The 19,467-nt window shown below is 49.6% G+C and overlaps 1 protein-coding gene and 1 long non-coding RNA gene across 2 annotated transcripts in view; one reads left to right on the top strand and one right to left on the bottom strand.

Annotated features, from left to right (window-relative positions):
• C2CD3 (C2 domain containing 3 centriole elongation regulator) overlaps positions 1-19,467 on the top strand; it is a 165,777-nt gene that overhangs the window by 79,566 nt on the left and 66,744 nt on the right. The window contains exons 18-22 of the mRNA XM_063950988.1: positions 12,124-12,307; positions 13,236-13,408; positions 13,495-13,618; positions 13,981-14,249; positions 14,792-14,878. Of these exons, the coding sequence (XP_063807058.1) occupies positions 12,124-12,307; positions 13,236-13,408; positions 13,495-13,618; positions 13,981-14,249; positions 14,792-14,878 (837 nt within the window). The remainder of the gene's footprint in view (positions 1-12,123; positions 12,308-13,235; positions 13,409-13,494; positions 13,619-13,980; positions 14,250-14,791; positions 14,879-19,467) is intronic.
• Positions 1-19,467, bottom strand: part of LOC134994552 (uncharacterized) — a 66,435-nt gene that overhangs the window by 10,369 nt on the left and 36,599 nt on the right. The window lies entirely within an intron of this gene.

Genomic DNA, 19,467 nt, shown 5'->3' on the forward strand with positions numbered 1-19,467 from the left:
AGGTAGTTCTAAAGCTTTACTTTTGTGCCCAGTCTCCTGCGGAGCCGCTATTCCCCATGGTCCTTACGGAGTCCCCAGCATCCACTACGGACTACGAGAAATAGAATTATCGGTAAGTAAATTCTTATTATTTTAAAAAAAATTATATAATATTCAATTGATGTGTCTCAAAATGCGGTAACGTGTCTGTGTCAGAGCTGGAACACCGCTAAGAACACTGACAGATGTCTACACACAAGTATTTAAATGGAGATGTAAGCGGAACAGGCTGTTGACAAATTGATAATTTCCCATCAGGGAGGCTACATCTAGAGAGATATCCGTAAATAGAAAAATGCTGCAGTCACGTTCTGAAAGCAAAACTGCTATAAAGAGGTTAGCATCAAGCACAGTGTACAGTAGAACTAGGCACCGCTGGACGGTAGTTCTTAGTAGGGCTAGCTATCCAAGCCTATACCAGTATAAGTGTATACATGAGTTCAAACGTTGGGGGAAAAAAAGCTGCAATTACGTAACACTACCACCAGATGGCAGGCCTGACGATTAAATGACCCAGTAATAAATAATTAGAGCTGACAAGAATCAATGCTTTGAGCCCAGGTAACAGCAGGAAACCTAACAATCCCTGCAATAATTAACAAACCGAAACTAGGACAGAGAAATAGGTACATGCAGGCACTGTATATAATGTATTGTTGCAGTAAACCTGTCCACTGGTCAATCTAAACCCTTACACCTCAAGGTATATGAGAAAGAATAGTGATTTGCTGGCAGTCATGCAAGCCTCAACAAAGCAGTAACACCGGGCTGGTCATTCTAGGGACCAGGACGGTTCACCCAGCTATATTGTCTCATAGCCCTCAGCTGGGAGAAGAAAAAAAATAAAAATGAAATAAAATAAAGAAAAGAAAATCAAAATAAATTAAAGGGAGGTAATGAAGGGTAGAGGTATGAGCGGCAGGGGGGGATGGAGACAGGCAGGCACCGGAAACACAGTAGGGAAGGTGATAACCTGTAAGGAGGCGTGATATAAAAAAAAAGACGGTGAGAGTCAAAAGTAGTACAGAAGTACTTTAACCTAAGAGTCAGTGGCCCAGGTACAACAATGGCCAACCCACTTGACAGCTACTGCTTGCCTCTTATCCTAACGATCCGGGCTGAGTTGAGCAGGGGGTAGTTCGAGTATCGGCAAGACTGAGCTGTCTTCAAAGCAACACTGGCTGGTCCCTAGTCAAGAGTCCCCACAGGCAGTCCAGGGTCAGCCTGTCCCTCTGGTCAGTCTCTCAGCACATGCAGTAATCAGAGCCGGAGCAGGAATCCTCGGGTAAGTGCCGCTAATAGCGCAGAGAGGCAGTCCTCACCCGCACGGCCGTGCAGGCTCCCTCCGGGCACAGCCACTCGGTGCCTGCGGTCATTAAGCCCCAGATGGGAAAGGGCACAGCACTTTAAGAGGAGCGTCCCGATACGCTCCCGCAGGTCACCGCCGCCGGACGTCCGCAGGTCACAGCCGCCGGAGTTCCGTTAGCCGCAAATCCTAGATGGTGAAAGGCACGCTTCGTGAAAGGCAGAGTCCCAGGAGGCCGCCCTGCGGGCTGACCAGACGCCACGCCGTACCGCCTCCGCACCCAAGAGTTCCACGAGTCGCCCCACAGCACGCAGGTGAGTCTGAGCCGCCAGCTGCCTCCCGCGTCCGCCAGAAGCGGTCTCAGTGGGAATCTGTCCTCCTCCTACCTGGTAATACCGCAGCAGATATTTAAAGACAGGTAGTGTTGTTCAGCCTTAGGAGCAGTGCGGTCATACAGGTTTCGACTCGTTCTTGCCCAACAGCGAGGCAGTCATGGAGGCCTTCAGGTTCGATGGCCAGACACCGGGGAAATTTGAAGCACCGACCCCGACAGAGGTATCCTTCAACTCCCTGGATGTAGCAGAGTAGAAGCACTCATAAGCCGGTCTGAGAAACTCGGGTGGGGAGGAGGATGGCTAGAGATTCTGTGCCCTCGGTGCAGAGCCAGATTAAAACGCAGCCATGCTGGATGGCCCGCCCACCGGAAGTCATATTCCAGCTTTTTTATGGTACCAAAACCGGACAGTTTAGTGACGCCCATTTTGAATTTCAAATTGTTAAACCCATATCTGCAGGTTTTCCGGTTCAAAATGGAGTCTCTGAGAACAGTGATCGCAGGGGAGGGAGTTCTTGGTCTCTCTGTACATACAGGACCCCTACCTCCATGTCCCAATATGGCTACCTCATCAAGCCTACCTCAGGTTTGCTCTGTTGGAGGAACACTATCCATTTCAGGTGCTGCCCTTCGGCCTATCCACAGCCCCAAGGGTTTTCACCAAGGTAATGGCGGAAATTATGTTACAACTCAGGATTCAGGGGGTGAACATTGTTCCCTACCTGGACGATCTGCTTATAAAAGCAAGGTCAAAAGAACTGCTGGACAGCATCAGCCGCACGACATCCCTGTTGTCACGTCATGGTTGGATTCTGAACTTTCAGAAATCCCACCTGGAGCCAACCCAACGCCTCCAGTTCCTAGGGATGATCCTAGACACGGTGGCTCAAAAGGTCTTCCTTCCTGCAGACAAGGCGAAGGCACTTCAGGCATTGGTTCGGGCGGTTCTACAGCCACACAGGGACTTGGTACATCTTTGCACCCGTCTGTTGGGAAAGAAGCTATTCAATTTGGCAGATTCCATTCAAGGACCTTCCAACTGGATCTTCTGAAAAAGTGGTCAGGTTCGCATCTGCAGATGCACCAGGTTATTGGTCTATCACCACAGGCCAGGATTTTCTTCTGTGGTGCTTGCAGCCCTCCAACCTATTGGAGGGGCGGAGCTTCGGGATCCAGGATTGGATTCTCGTGACCACGGACGCCAGCCTTCGGGGCTGCGGTGCTGTTACCCAAGGGACACAGTTCCAGTGCAGGTGCTCAAGCCTAGAGGCCTGCCTTCCGATAAACATATTGGAACTCAAAGCGATATACAATGCTCTGCTGCAGGGGGCTCATCTGCTCAGCGGTCAAGCCATTCAGGTTTAGTCAGACAATGCCACAGCAGTGGCATATGTCAATCGACCAGGAGGAACGAAGAGCAGGGCCTGCATGCGGGAGGTATCCAAGATACTTCTCTGAGTAGAAAGGAATGCGAAAGCGGTGTCGGTCATTTTCATTCAAGGAGTGGACAACTGGGAGGCGGACTTCCTCAGTCGTCACGACCTCCACCCAGGAGAGTGGAGTCTCCATCCGCAGGTGTTTCGGATGATAACGGATCCGTGGGGACGTCCACAGATCGATCTGATGGCCTCTCGATTCAACAACAAGCTTCCGTGCTATTATTCCAGGACGAGGGATCCTCTGGCAGTGGACGCACTGATAACACTGTGGGCTTACCGGCTGGTGTACCTGTTCCCTCCAATTCCATTGCTTCCCAGGATTATAAAAAGAATCAGAAGAGAGGGGGTGCAGGCAATTCTCATTGCCCCTGACTGGCCTCAAAGTGTTTGGTACGCGGATATTCTGGCCATGGCCATAGAGGACCCCTGGGCCCTTTCACTACGGGAGGATCTTCTTCAGCAAGGGCCGTTAGTCTACCTGGACTTACGGTGGCTTCGTATGGCGGTTGAGCGGAACATTCTAGCTAAGAAGGGTATTCCGGATAAGGTCATTACCACCATGGTTCAGGCCAGGAAGGCTGTCACGTCGAAGCATTACCACCATATCTGGAAACGATACGTCTCCTGGTGTGAGAGCCGAAGGTGTCCGGCTGAGGTCTTTAACCTAGGGCGCTTTTTGCGCTTCCTACAGGCTTGGGTGGATATGGGCCTCAGGTTGGGCTCCATAATGGTCCAGATCTCGGCATTGTCCATCTTCTTCCAGAAGAAATTGGCTGCTTTGCCTGAAGTTCAAACGTTTCTGCAAGGTGTTTTTCGCATACAGCCTCCCTTGGTGCCGCCCACGGCTCCTTGGGATCTAAACATGGTTCTGAAATTTCTACAGTCCTCTCGGTTTGAGCCTCTGGTGTCGGTTGAAGATAAAATATTTTACGTGGAAGACTGTTATGCTCTTGGCCTTGGCCTCCGCTAGGCATGTTTCGGAACTGGGTGCTTTGTACTGTAGGAGTCCCTACCTGGTCTTTCATGCGGACAGAGCTGAGCTCAGGACTCGTCAGCAGTTCCTGCCAAAGGTGGTTTCTGCGTTCCACCTGACTCAGCGTATTGTGGTTCCGGCGGCTTCCGCCACTTCCTCTCTCCCTGGGTCTTTGGATGTGGTGTGAGCCCTGAGGATTTACGTCAAGAGGACTTCTGCTGTCCTGAAATCGAATTCCTTATTTGTCCTCTATGATGCTCTCTCTCTAGAAGTTATTTAGTGTAAGCCACTAGTGGGCCTGTCACTAAAAGAAGGGCTTAGTGTGTGGCGCACTCTTTTTGAAATGATTATTCGATATTTAAAATTTAACTTTTATTTCCAAACTTAAAATGAGTCACTATGATCAGGCATAGTATTTCCTCTATGATGCTCACAAGAAAGGTCTTCCTACTTCCAAGCAGTCCATTGCCCGTTGGATTAGGCTTTCTATTCAACAGGCCTATGCTTCAGCGACCTTACCTGTTCCTAGGTCTGTCAAGGCCCACTCCACCAGGTTTGTGGGTGCTTCCTGGGCGATTGCCCAGGGTGTCTCAGCCCTGCAACTGTGTCGGGCCGCTACCTGGTCAGGGACTAACAGCTTTGTCAAGTTCTACAGGTTTGATACCCTGGCTACGGAGGATGTCCATTTTGGACATACAGTGTTACAGGCGTCTCAGCATGTTCCCACCCATTCTGGGAGCTTTGGGACGTCCCCGTCATAATAAATATCCCCAGTATCCCTTATGGATGTTAGAGAAAAGAGGATTTTTTCGTAGTCCATAAGGTATACTGAGAGCCCGCCTCTGTGCTTCAACTTTTTCCTGCAAGTTATTGTTCTTGTGTGAAGTTGTTGTTATTGTCAGCTGTTGCTTTTTCTGTTTTCACTAGCGGTTGTTAGTTTGACCGAGCTGAGGGGGAGGGCATAGAGGGGAGGAGCCAGCACACCCTGTTGAAGAAATTTAAAGTGCACCGGCTCCTTTGGACCCCATCCATACCCCATCGTAATAAGTGTACCCAGTATCCCTTAGGTAGGTAATTAAAATCCTTAGATAGATATATATATATATATATATATATATATCTATCTATCTATCTATCTATTACACACACAGAGAGCGAAAACCACAGCACTCGCCACCCCAGAAGCGGGGTACAGCTATGCACTTACCACTCACAGGGCAGGGTGCATGTAACACAGCACTCTCCACCACAAAAGCGGGGTACACAGCCGTACTTACCACTCACAGGGCGGGGTGCATGTAACACAGCACTCTCCACCACAAAAGCGGGGTACACAGCCGTACTTACCACTCACAGGGCGGGGTGCATGTAACACAGCACTCTCCACCACAAAAGCGGGGTACACAGCCGTACTTACCACTCACAGGGTGGGGTGCATGTAACACAGCACTCTCCACCCCAAAAGCGGGGTACACAGCCGTACTTACCACTCACAGGGCGGGGTGCATGTAGCCCATGACCACATCGCGGTAAGTGCATAGCTGTACCCCGCTTCTGGGGTGGCGAGTGCTGTGGTTTTCTCTCTGTGTGTATACGATGGGGTTAATCTATGGTTAACTCTTATTAACCGTGGCCACTAGCTTTCTCATGCACCCCTGTGTGGACTCTATTATTCTGAACCTGTCTCAGCTGTTCCTTAGCAATCATCTTTGAGCCAGTGCAAAAGGTGACTAGTGTACCTTTAAAAGCCATAAAGGTGTGGCAGGTACACATTAAATCTAGCAGGCAGATGATGTGTGTAACAGCAGTGAAGTAGTCAGGTTTTGAGACTCTGTGATAGTGTAGGACCTGCATGAAGGTGGGGTACCTTGGAGATCGGTATGCAGGCTTCCGTGCATTGGCCAATCCACTAACTAAACCCCCATCATTTATTTATTGAATTGTTAAGGATAAGTGAGCTTACTTTGGTGAGTGCTGGGTTTTTTGTTTGTGTGTGTGTGTGTGTGTGTGTGTGTGTGTGTATATATATATATATATATATATATATTTCTCTATCGTCCTAAGTGGATGCTGGGGATCCTGAAAGGACCATGGGGAATAGCGGCTCCGCAGGAGACAGGGCACAAAAAAGTAAAGCTTTACTAGGTCAGGTGGTGTGCACTGGCTCCTCCCCCTATGACCCTCCTCCAGACTCCAGTTAGATTTTGTGCCCGAACGAGAAGGGTGCAATCTAGGTGGCTCTCCTAAAGAGCTGCTTAGAGAAAGTTTAGTTTAGGTTTTTTTCTTTACAGTGAGTCCTGCTGGCAACAGGATCACTGCAACGTGGGACTTAGGGGGAAAGTAGTAAACTCACCTGCATGCAGAGTGGATTTGCTGCTTGGCTACTGGACACCATTAGCTCCAGAGGGATCGAACACAGGCCCAGCCGTGGAGTCCGGTCCCGGAGCCGCGCCGCCGACCCCCTTGCAGATGCTGAAGCGTGAAGAGGTCCGGAAACCGGCGGCTGAAGACTCCTCAGTCTTCATAAGGTAGCGCACAGCACTGCAGCTGTGCGCCATTTTCCTCTCAGCACACTTCACTGGGCAGTCACTGAGGGTGCAGAGCGCTGGGGGGGGGCGCTCTGAGAGGCAAATATAAACCTTATACAAGGCTAAAAATACCTCACATATAGCCCATAGGGGCTATATGGAGATATTTAACCCCTGCCTGACTGGAAAAATAGCGGGAGAAGAACCCGCCGAAAAAGGGGCGGGGCCTATCTCCTCAGCACACGGCGCCATTTTCTGTCACAGCTCCGCTGGTCAGAACGGCTCCCAGGTCTCTCCCCTGCACTGCACTACAGAAACAGGGTAAAACAGAGAGGGGGGGCACATTAATGGCTATATATATATATATTAAAGCAGCTATAAGGGAGCACTTAATATAAGGATATCCCTTGTATATATAGCGCTTTGTGGTGTGTGCTGGCAGACTCTCCCTCTGTCTCCCCAAAAGGGCTAGTGGGTCCTGTCTTCATTAGAGCATTCCCTGTGAGTTTGCGGTGTGTGTCGGTACGTGGTGTCGACATGTATGAGGACGATATTGGTGTGGAGGCGGAGCAATTGCCAAATATGCAGATGTCACCCCCCAGGGGGTCGACACCAGAATGGATGCCTTTATTTGTGGAATTACGTGATGGTTTATCTTCCCTTAAACAGTCAGTGGAGGACATGAGGCGGCCGGACAATCAATTAATGCCTGTCCAGGCGCCTCAAACACCGTCAGGGGCTGTAAAACGCCCTTTGCCTCAGTCGGTCGACACAGACCCAGACACGGGCACTGATTCCAGTGACGACGGTAGAAATTCAAACGTATTTTCCAGTAGGGCCACACGTTATATGATTTTGGCAATGAAGGAGACGTTACATTTAACTGATACTACAGATACCGTAAAACAGGGTATTATGTATGGTGTGAAAAAACTACAAACAGTTTTTCCTGAATCAGAAGAATTAAATGACGTGTGTGATGAAGCGTGGGTTGCTCCTGATAAAAAGTTGATAATTTCAAAAAAGTTATTGGCATTATACCCTTTCCCGCCAGAGGTTAGGGCGCGCTGGGAAACACCCCCTAAGGTGGACAAGGCGCTCACACGCTTATCCAAACAAGTGGCGTTACCCTCTCCTGAGACGGCCGCACTTAAGGATCCATCAGATAGAAAGATGGAAGTTATTCAAAAGAATATATACACACATGCAGGTGTTATACTACGACCAGCTATAGCAACTGCCTGGATGTGCAGTGCTGGAGTAGTTTGGTCAGAATCCCTGATTGAAAATATTGATACCCTAGATAGGGACAATGTTTTACTGTCGTTAGAACAAATAAAGGATGCATTTATCTATATGCGTGATGCACAGAGGGATATTTGCACACTGGCATCTCGGGTGAGTGCTATGTCCATTTCAGCCAGAAGAGCCTTATGGACACGACAGTGGACAGGCGATGCGGATTCAAAACGTCACATGGAGGTTTTGCCGTATAAAGGGGAGGAGTTATTTGGAGTTGGTCTATCAGACTTGGTGGCCACGGCTACTGCCGGGAAATCCACTTTTTTACCTCAAGTCACTCCCCAACAGAGAAAGGCACCGACTTTTCAACCGCAGCCTTTTCGCTCCTACAAAAATAAGAGAGCAAAGGGCTTGTCGTACCTGCCACGAGGCAGAGGAAGAGGGAAGAGACACCAACAGGCAGCTCCTTCCCAGGAACAGAAGCCCTCCCCGGCTCCTGCAAAAACCTCAGCATGACGCTGGGGCCTCTCAAGCGGACTCGGGGACAGTGGGGGGCCGTCTCAAAAATTACAGCGCGCAGTGGGCTCACTCGCAGGTAGACCCCTGGATCCTGCAGATAATATCTCAGGGGTACAGGTTGGAATTAGAGACGGATCCTCCTCATCGTTTCCTGAAGTCTGCCTTACCAACCGTCTCTTCCGAAAGGGAGAGGGTGTTGGAAGCCATTCACAAGCTGTACGCTCAGCAGGTGATAGTCAAAGTACCCCTATTACAACAAGGAAAGGGGTATTATTCCACTCTATTTGTGGTACCGAAGCCGGATGGCTCGGTAAGGCCTATTCTAAATCTGAAGTCCTTGAACCTCTACATAAAAAAGTTCAAGTTCAAGATGGAGTCACTCAGAGCAGTGATAGCGAACCTGGAAGAAGGGGACTTTATGGTATCCTTGGACATCAAGGATGCGTATCTACACGTTCCGATTTACCCCGCACACCAGGGGTACCTCAGGTTCATTGTTCAAAACTGTCACTATCAGTTTCAGACGCTGCCGTTCGGATTGTCCACGGCGCCTCGGGTCTTTACCAAGGTAATGGCCGAGATGATGATTCTTCTTCGAAGAAAAGGCGTATTAGTTATCCCATACTTGGACGATCTCCTAATAAGGGCAAGGTCCAGAGAACAGCTGGAGACAGCTTTAGCACTATCTCAAGAGGTGCTAAGACAACACGGGTGGATTCTGAATATTCCAAAATCCCATTTAATCCCGACAACTCGTCTGCTGTTCCTAGGAATGATTCTGGACACGGTTCAGAAAAAGGTTTTCCTTCCAGAGGAAAAAGCCAAGGAGTTATCCGATCTGGTCAGGAACCTCCTAAAACCAGGAAAAGTGTCAGTACATCAATGCACAAGAGTCCTGGGAAAAATGGTGGCTTCTTACGAAGCAATTCCATTCGGCAGATTCCATGCAAGAATATTCCAAAGGGATCTGTTGGACAAATGGTCAGGGTCGCATCTGCAGATGCACCTGCGAATAACCCTGTCACCAAAGACAAGGGTGTCACTTCTGTGGTGGTTGCAGAAGGCTCACCTATTAGAAGGCCGCAGATTCGGCATTCAGGATTGGATCCTGGTGACCACGGACGCCAGCCTGAGAGGCTGGGGAGCAGTCACACAAGGAAGAAACTTCCAGGGAGTATGGACGAGTCTGGAAAAGTCTCTTCACATAAACATTCTGGAACTAAGAGCAATCTACAATGCTCTAAGCCAGGCGGAACTTCTCCTGCAAGGAAAGCCGGTGTTGATTCAGTCGGACAACATCACGGCGGTCGCCCATGTAAACAGGCAGGGCGGCACAAGAAGCAGGAGTGCAATGGCAGAAGCTGCCAAGATTCTTCGCTGGGCGGAGAATCACGTGATAGCACTGTCAGCAGTGTTCATCCCGGGCGTGGACAACTGGGAAGCAGACTTCCTCAGCAGACACGATCTTCATCCGGGAGAGTGGGGTCTACATCCAGAAGTCTTCAACATGTTAATAGACCGTTGGGAAAGACCAATTGTAGACATGATGGCGTCTCGCCTCAACAAGAAACTGGACAAATATTGCGCCAGGTCAAGAGATCCACAGGCAATAGCTGTGGACGCACTGGTAACTCCTTGGGTGTACCAGTCAGTGTATGTGTTTCCTCCTCTGCCGCTCATACCAAAGGTATTGAAGATCATACGGCAAAGAAGAGTAAGAACAATACTAGTGGTTCCGGATTGGCCGAGAAGGACTTGGTATCCGGAACTTCAAGAGATGCTCACGGACGAACCGTGGCCTCTACCTCTGAGAAGGGACCTGCTACAGCAGGGTCCCTGTCTTTTTCAAGACTTACCGCGGCTGCGTTTGACGGCATGGCGGTTGAACGCCAGATCCTAAAAGGGAAAGGCATTCCAGAAGAAGTCATTCCTACCTTGATTAAGGCACGGAAGGAAGTCACCGTGAAACATTATCACCGCATTTGGCGAAAATATGTAGCGTGGTGTGAGGATCGGAAGGTTCCGACGGAGGAATTCCAACTGGGTCGTTTCCTACATTTCCTGCAATCAGGATTATCTATGGGTCTCAAATTGGGATCCATTAAGGTTCAAATTTCGGCCCTGTCAATATTCTTCCAAAAAGAATTGGCCTCTGTCCCTGAGGTCCAGACTTTTGTCAAGGGAGTACTGCATATACAGCCTCCTGTGGTGCCTCCGGTGGCACCGTGGGATCTAAATGTAGTTTTAGATTTCCTCAAATCCCATTGGTTTGAACCATTGAAAAAGGTGGATTTGAAATATCTCACATTGAAAGTGACTATGTTACTAGCCCTGGCCTCTGCCAGGAGAGTATCTGAATTGGCGGCTTTATCTTATAAAAGTCCTTATCTAATCTTCCATTCGGATAGGGCAGAACTGCGGACTCGTCCGCATTTTCTCCCTAAAGTGGTATCAGCATTTCATCTGAACCAACCTATTGTGGTGCCTGCGGCCACTAGCGACTTGGAGGACTCCAAGTTGTTGGACGTTGTCAGAGCCTTAAAAATATACATTGCAAGGACGGCTGGAGTCAGAAAATCTGACTCGCTGTTTATATTGTATGCACCCAACAAGTTGGGCGCACCTGCTTCTAAGCAGTCGATTGCTCGTTGGATTTGTAACACAATTCAACTTGCACATTCTGTGGCAGGCCTGCCACAGCCTAAAACTGTAAAAGCCCACTCCACAAGGAAGGTGGGCTCATCTTGGGCGGCTGCCCGAGGGGTCTCGGCATTACAACTCTGCCGAGCAGCTACGTGGTCGGGGGAGAACACGTTTGTAAAATTTTACATATTTGATACCCTGGCAAAGGAGGACCTGGAGTTCTCTCATTCGGTGCTGCAGAGTCATCCGCACTCTCCCGCCCGTTTGGGAGCTTTGGTATAATCCCCATGGTCCTTTCAGGATCCCCAGCATCCACTTAGGACGATAGAGAAAATAAGAATTTACTTACCGATAATTCTATTTCTCGGAGTCCGTAGTGGATGCTGGGCGCCCATCCCAAGTGCGGATTATCTGCAATACTTGTACATAGTTATTGTTAACTAATTCGGGTTATTGTTAAGGAGCCATCTTTAAGAGGCCCTTTCTGTTGTCATACTGTTAACTGGGTTTAGATCACAAGTTGTACGGTGTGATTGGTGTGGCTGGTATGAGTCTTACCCGGGATTCAAAATGCCTCCCTTATTGTGTATGCTCGTCCGGGCACAGTACCTAACTGGAGTCTGGAGGAGGGTCATAGGGGGAGGAGCCAGTGCACACCACCTGACCTAGTAAAGCTTTACTTTTTTGTGCCCTGTCTCCTGCGGAGCCGCTATTCCCCATGGTCCTTTCAGGATCCCCAGCATCCACTACGGACTCCGAGAAATAGAATTATCGGTAAGTAAATTCTTATTATATATATATATAATTTATCTTTTTTATCTATTTTTATTTATGCGCTTAATTTGTTTTGAGGTTTTTTTTGCGATTTGTGTCTTAGGGGCGAGAGGTACAACATTTTGTATTTTTATTTTGGAGCCATTTTATTATATTATGGAATGGGCAGTGTCGTTTCTTTCTAATGTCAGGCATGATCATGTGTATTGCTGTTGCTGTCCTTTACAGTTTCAGGTGAACCTATCTGGAATGCTGTAGGCAGGAATAATGTGACTGAGTGCTAATAATATATCTCAGCGTTCCCTCCCTCTCTCTCTGTATTCCAGGTATCAGTCTTAAGCCCGTGCGCACAGCCACCACTCTCTGCGTACCTGATCCCGTCTTCAATGACCGGCAGAGCCATTCCTTGGTTGCTCCGTCAGACACCCCGGTACAGAGGCTGCTGCTCGGTGCATTCTCCACACAGGGCCTATCCGGGGGAGGGGGGCTGACATTCGAAGTCTGGTGCCGGTAAGACGCACGCGTGTGGCTGATGTGACGTGTTTTGTGCTTCTGTTTGGTAGTAATATGGCTGATCTGGCTCTTACACTGCGCTGGCTTCTATGTGCAATGTTAAACTCTATTATGTGGTTGATCCTGGCGTGTGGTCTCTCTTGGGGCTGAGTTGTAGTACGTTCCTCATCGCATGAGGAGAAACTGTAGTATGTGTTTTATTGAGTAGCAAAATTTACAGCTGAAGCGCTGTGTTATGTATCACATAATTGAATGTAAAAATGAGTAAAATATTTAATCAAGTACCGTTTCAATCATTTCATTAATGGGCCCCAGTGAGGCCTGGACACCAGTGGTGGGCCCCCAGTGAGGCCTGGACACCAGTGGTGGGCCCCCAGTGAGGCCTGGACACCAGTGGTGGGCCCCCAGTGAGGCCTGGACACCAGTGGTGAGGCCTGGACACCAGTTGTGGGCCCCCAGTGAGGCCTGGACACCAGTTGTGGGCCCCCAGTGAGGCCTGGACACCAGTTGTGGGCCCCCAGTGAGGCCTGCACACCAGTGGTGGCTCTCCTGGTCATATTGATATACTACAATATATTCTCTTGTAGGGATTAGTGGCCTCTCCTATATTGTAATCCCTTGTAGGGTTTAGTGGTCTCTCTGTATTTCCCCAGCATATGTTTTCTCCAAGTCTCCCTGATAATCACACCATCGTATCCATACTGGATTTGCCATTTTAATAACGCTTGCTTTGTCCTTCTCTTGATGGCTCAGGCCAAGTAAATGCCCCTGACCTGGTGAGATGGACAGCACGCAGACAGCAAGGGTTTGAGTCTGTGTGTGCTACTGATAACCTATCTATACGTTATATTATACAGGTGCTATATTAATGCCACACACGGACATATTACCCCCTACAGATGTTTTATATAACAATCCCGTGCAGGTACTATTATCCCAATGTCAGGGACCAGATGGTGGCCAAAGGAGTCCTTCCGCTGTCCCGTCTCTGCGCCATGGTGACCATGCACCATCGTGAGGAAGTGGGAATCCAGGCGTTCTGTTTGCCGCTTACCCCGATGAGCGAGATCCCAGCAGAGACTCGCCCTCCATCCTCCGGTAACCATCCCATAACCCTGTGCCCATAAAACCAGCGTAAATGCAGCATGGCGCAAATTGAACTAACCTCTTTGCAATGTTTCCAGGTCTACTGAGTGTGAATGTGAGCTACCGGCGCTCCGTCAGGAACCTGGTTGGAATGTTGGCAACTCGCATGGTCTCTATATCCGTCCAGATCCACCGGGCGTCCGGTCTCCAGGCTGCTGCCAGGTACTTCTTACAGGATCGGTTCCTCCTCCTCTGTCTAGATTAGTATGTGTTGTAGGACAATTCCTCCGCTCATTGGAAGAACCCGGACTGCTCTTCCTGGAGTATCTTTCCCCCAGTGCCCATAACCTCCTGTCATGTCTCCGGTCATGTATACAGCCCACTGTGCAGGGCACAAGACCAGAGAGACATTGGGGTATAAAAAGAGATAACAGATGGGACAAGGCTGAAGTGGGACAGGGATAGCGGAGAATGAATAATTACACAATAAGACTGTACATGATATTTGGCAGTAACGAGTGTTGATTTATATTCTGCTACATAAATGGAGAGATGAAAGACTTGTTCTTTTTTTGTCCTATCAGAGTTCTGGCCCAGCAGGACCCTTCCTTTCAGTACAGCGCAGACGTTGGCGTGAACGCATTCACCGTCATCCGCCCACCTTTCCTACCGGAGGCGGAGAGTCGCAGCACACGCACAGTTGCTCGCAGTTTCTGCCCAGAGTTTGACCATCACTCGGAGTTTCCTTGTAGCCTGGTGACACAGAGGAGCAGCGGGGAGGCCTGCAGCCTGGCCGAGATCCTTCACTTCTCCGAGATCGTCCTTTCCATTCACCACCAGAGTGTAACGCAAGGTGAGAGTGCAGCCACTGCTCCTTTATACGGGCTGGGGCTGTGTTACCGGCTGTCAGCATCCCGACGCCGGATCCCGGCCGCAGAATGCCAGGGGTGGGGGCGAAGTGAAGCCCCTTACGGGCTCGGTTGCCTGCCACAGGTTCTGATCCCACTGTATGGGTGTGGTGGACACCCACGACTGGGAATAGTCCCTTCTAGTCGTCATTTTGAGACATCGGGATGCAGGGGGAGTTATTGTGACTGTCGGTTACATAACTGCATCCTCTTTATATGTGTGGCCTCGTCTCCAGTGATTGTCAGTCAACTTCTGTGCATCATTAAAGAAACCTTTTCCCAGGACAGATTTAACAAAGACTGATGTTCTTGTTCTCACTGGTTAAGAATGAAATGGTACTCCAGCCAATCCGCTTCTGTCATTTTTCAAACACACGACGTTAGCAGCTGATTGGCTTCAGACCCATTTAACATTTGTAGTGAGTGATAACAAAAATATACTCAATAAATCTGCCCCTAATTCATGGTTTTATGGTTCTATCTGCAGTCAGTGCGAACAAACTTCTACCAGCCCGTGACCATCAGTTGGGTGTGGTGAGAATCCCGGCTCGAGATCTTCTGACCAAGAGATCAGGTAATTGGGTCGCCCTCCCTTCATCAGTACTTCATTGTTGTTGGAGCCCCCCAAGAAAGCAGTTCCCTATGGGGCGTTTTGCATATCTGACAATCCAGGAACTACAAAAGCAGCTTCTAGGTTTCCAGCCCACAGGTGGCGCAGCACCATTCCATGATAAGATAGACTTGAAATTACCCTCAAATGTTGATTACTAATACCCCTTTCTCTGACGTCCTAGTGGATGCTGGGACTTCCGTAAGGACCATGGGAATAGCGGCTCCGCAGGAGACTGGGCACAAAAGTAAAAGCTTTAGACTAGCTGGTGTGCACTGGCTCCTCCCCCTATGACCCTCCTCCAAGCCCCAGTTAGATTTTTGTGCCCGAACGAGAAGGGTGCATGCTAGGTGGCTCTCCTGAGCTGCTTAGAAGTAAAAGTTTAAATAGGTTTTTTATTTTCAGTGAGTACTGCTGGCAACAGGCTCACTGCATCGTGGGACTAAGGGGAGAAGAAGCGAACTCACCTGCGTGCAGAGTGGATTGGGCTTCTTGGCTACTGGACATTAGCTCCAGAGGGACGATCACAGGTTCAGCCTGGATGGGTCCCGGAGCCGCGCCGCCGGCCCCCTTACAGAGCCAGAAGAGCGAAGAGGTCCGGAGAAAGCGGCGGCAGAAGACGTTCCTGTCTTCAAATAAGGTAGCGCACAGCACTGCAGCTGTGCGCCATTGCTCTCAGCACACTTCACACTCCGGTCACTGAGGGTGCAGGGCGCTGGGGGGGAGCGCCCTGAGACGCAATAAAACACTATAAAAACCTTATATGGCTAAAGAAATGCATCACATATAGCTCCTGGGCTATATGGATGCATTTAACCCCTGCCAGTTTTCCTGAAAAAAGCGGGAGAAAAAGCCGCCGAGAAGGGGGCGGAGCCTATCTCCTCAGCACACGAGCGCCATTTTCCCTCACAGCTCCGCTGGAAGGACGGCTCCCTGACTCTCCCCTGCAGTCCTGCTACAAGAATCAGAGTAAAACAAGAGAGGGGGGGCACTATTGGCAGCTAATATATAATACAGCAGCTATAACAGGGAGTAACACTTATATAAGGTTATCCCTGCATATTTATAGCGCTCTGGTGTGTGCTGGCAAACTCTCCCTCTGTCTCCCCAAAGGGCTAGTGGGGTCCTGTCCTCTATCAGAGCATTCCCTGTGTGTGTGCTGGGTGTCGGTACGATTGTGTCGACATGTATGAGGAGGAAAATGATGTGGAAGCAGAGCAATTGCCTGTGTTAGTGATGTCACCCCCTAGGGAGTCGACACCTGACTGGATGGTCGTATTTAAAGAATTACGTGACAATGTCAGCACTTTGCAAAAAACTGTTGACGACATGAGACAGCCGGCAAATCAGTTAGTGCCTGTTCAGGCGTCTCAGACACCGTCAGGGGCGCTAAAACGCCCGTTACCTCAGATGGTCGACACAGACCCAGACACGGATACTGAATCCAGTGTCGACGGTGAGGAGACAAACGTAATGTCCAGTAGGGCCACACGTTACATGATCACGGCAATGAAGGAGGCATTGAACATTTCTGACACTACAAGTACCACAAAAAAGGGTATTATGTGGGGTGTGAAAACTACCAGTAGTTTTTCCTGAATTAGAGGAATTAAATGAGGTGTGTGATAAAGCGTGGGTTTCCCCCGATAAAAAACTGCTGATTTCTAACAAATTATTGGCACTATACCCTTTCCCGCCAGAGGTTAGGGCACGTTGGGAAACACCCCCTAGGGTAGATAAGACGCTCACACGCTTATCAAAACAAGTGGCGTTACCGTCTCCTGATACGGCCGCCCTCAAGGAACCAGCTGATAGAAGGCTGGAACATATCCTAAAAGGTATATACACACATACTGGTGTTATACTGCGACCAGCAATCGCCTCAGCCTGGATGTGCAGCGCTGGAGTGGCTTGGTCGGATTCCCTGACTGAAAATATTGATACCCTGGATAGGGACAGTATTTTATTAACTATAGAGCATTTAAAGGATGCATTTCTATATATGCGAGATGCACAGAGGGATATTTGCACCCTGGCATCAAGAGTGAGTGCGATGTCCATTTCTGCCAGAAGGGCGTTATGGACGCGACAGTGGTCAGGTGATGCAGATTCCAAACGACATATGGAAGTATTGCCGTATAAAGGGGAGGAGTTATTTGAGGTCGGTCTATCAGACCTGGTGGCCACGGCAACGGCTGGAAAGTCCACCTTTTTTACCCCAGGTCACCTCTCAGCAGAAAAAGACACCGTCTTTTCAAACTCAGTCCTTTCGTTCCTATAAGAACAAGCGAGCAAAAGGCCACTCATTTCTGCCCCGGGGCAGAGGAAGAGGAAAAAGACTGCACCAGGCAGCCTCTTCCCAGGAGCAGAAGCCCTCCCCCGCTTCTGCCAAGTCTTCAGCATGACGCTGGGGCTTTACAAGCGGACTCAGGCACGGTGGGGGCCCGTCTCAAAAATTTCAACGCGCAGTGGGCTCACTCGCAAGTGGACCCCTGGATCCTGCAGGTAGTATCACAGGGGTACAAATTGGAATTCGAGACGTCTCCCCCTCGCCGGTTCCTGAAGTCTGCTCTTCCAACGCCTCCCTCCGACAGGGAGGCAGTATTGGAAGCCATTCACAAGCTGTATTCCCAGCAGGTGATAATCAAGGTACCCCTCCTACAACAGGGAAAGGGGTATTATTCCACGCTGTTTGTGGTACCGAAGCCGGACGGCTCGGTGAGTCCAATTTTAAATCTGAAATCCTTGAACACTTACATAAAAAGGTTCAAATTCAAGATGGAATCACTCAGAGCAGTGATAGCGAACCTGGAAGAAGGGGACTATATGGTATCTCTGGACATCAAAGATGCTTATCTCCATGTCCCAATCTTCCCTCCTCACCAAGGGTACCTCAGGTTTGTGGTTCAAAACTGTCATTATCAGTTTCAGACGCTGCCGTTTGGATTGTCCACGGCACCCCGGGTCTTTACCAAGGTAATGGCCGAAATGATGATTCTTCTTTGAAGCAAAGGCGTCTTAATTATCCCTTACTTGGACGATCTGATAAGGGCAAGATCCAGGGAACAGTTAGAGTTCGGAGTAGCACTGTCTCAGGTAGTGCTACGTCAGCACGGGTGGATTCTAAATATCCCAAAATCACAGCTGATTCCAACAACACGTCTACTGTTCCTGGGGATGATTCTGGACACAGTCCAGAAAAAGGTGTTTCTCCCGGAGGAGAAGGCCAGGGAGTTATCCGAGCTAGTCAGGAACCTCCTAAAACCAGGCCAAGTGTCAGTGCATCAATGCACGAGAGTCCTGGGAAAAATGGTGGCTTCTTACGAAGCAATTCCATTCGGAAGATTCCATGCAAGAACTTTTCAGTGGGATCTGCTGGACAAATGGTCCGGATCGCATCTTCAGATGCATCAGCGGATAACCCTATCTCCAAGGACAAGGGTGTGTCTCCTGTGGTGGTTACAGAGTGCTCATCTTCTAGAGGGCCGCAGATTCGGCATTCAGGATTGGATGCTGGTGACCACGGATGCCAGTCTGAGAGGCTGGGGAGCAGTCACACAGGGAAGAAATTTCCAGGGCTTGTGGTCAAGCATGGAAACGTCTCTTCACATAAATATCCTGGAACTAAGGGCCATTTACAATGCCCTAAGTCAAGCAAGGCCTCTGCTTCAGGGTCGGTCGGTATTGATCCAATCGGACAACATCACGGCAGTCGCCCACGTCAACAGACAGGGCGGCACAAGAAGCAGGAGGGCAATGGCAGAAGCTGCAAGGATTCTCCGCTGGGCGGATAATCATGTGGTAGCACTGTCAGCAGTGTTCATTCCGGGAGTGGACAACTGGGAAGCAGACTTCCTCAGCAGACACGACCTCCACCCGGGGGAGTGGGGACTTCACCCAGAAGTCTTCCAAGTGATTGTAAACCGTTGGGAAAAACCAAAGGTGGACATGATGGCGTCCCGTCTCAACAAAAAACTGGACAGATATTGCGCCAGGTCAAGGGACCCTCAGGCAATAGCGGTGGACGCTCTGGTAACACCGTGGGTGTACCAGTCGGTGTATGTGTTCCCTCCTCTGCCTCTCATACCCAAAGTACTGAGAATCATAAGAAGGAGAGGAGTAAGAACTATACTCGTGGCTCCGGATTGGCCAAGAAGAACTTGGTACCCGGAACTGCAAGAGATGCTCACGGAGGACCCGTGGCCTCTACCTCTCAGAAAGGACCTGCTCCAGCAGGGACCTTGTCTGTTTCAAGACTTACCGCGGCTGCGTTTGACGGCATGGAGGTTGAACGCCGGATCCTGAAGGAAAAAGGCATTCCAGATGAAGTCATACCTACCCTGGTCAAGGCCAGAAAGGATGTAACCGCAAAACATTATCACCGCATTTGGCGGAAATATGTTGCGTGGTGTGAGGCCAAGAAGGCCCCTACAGAGGAATTTCAACTGGGTCGTTTCCTGCATTTCCTGCAAACAGGACTATCTATGGGCCTAAAATTAGGGTCCATTAAGGTTCAAATTTCGGCCCTGTCAATCTTCTTCCAAAAAGAACTA

Source organism: Pseudophryne corroboree, chromosome 2, assembly GCF_028390025.1.
Source record: "Pseudophryne corroboree isolate aPseCor3 chromosome 2, aPseCor3.hap2, whole genome shotgun sequence".
Lineage (NCBI taxonomy): Eukaryota > Metazoa > Chordata > Amphibia > Anura > Myobatrachidae > Pseudophryne > Pseudophryne corroboree.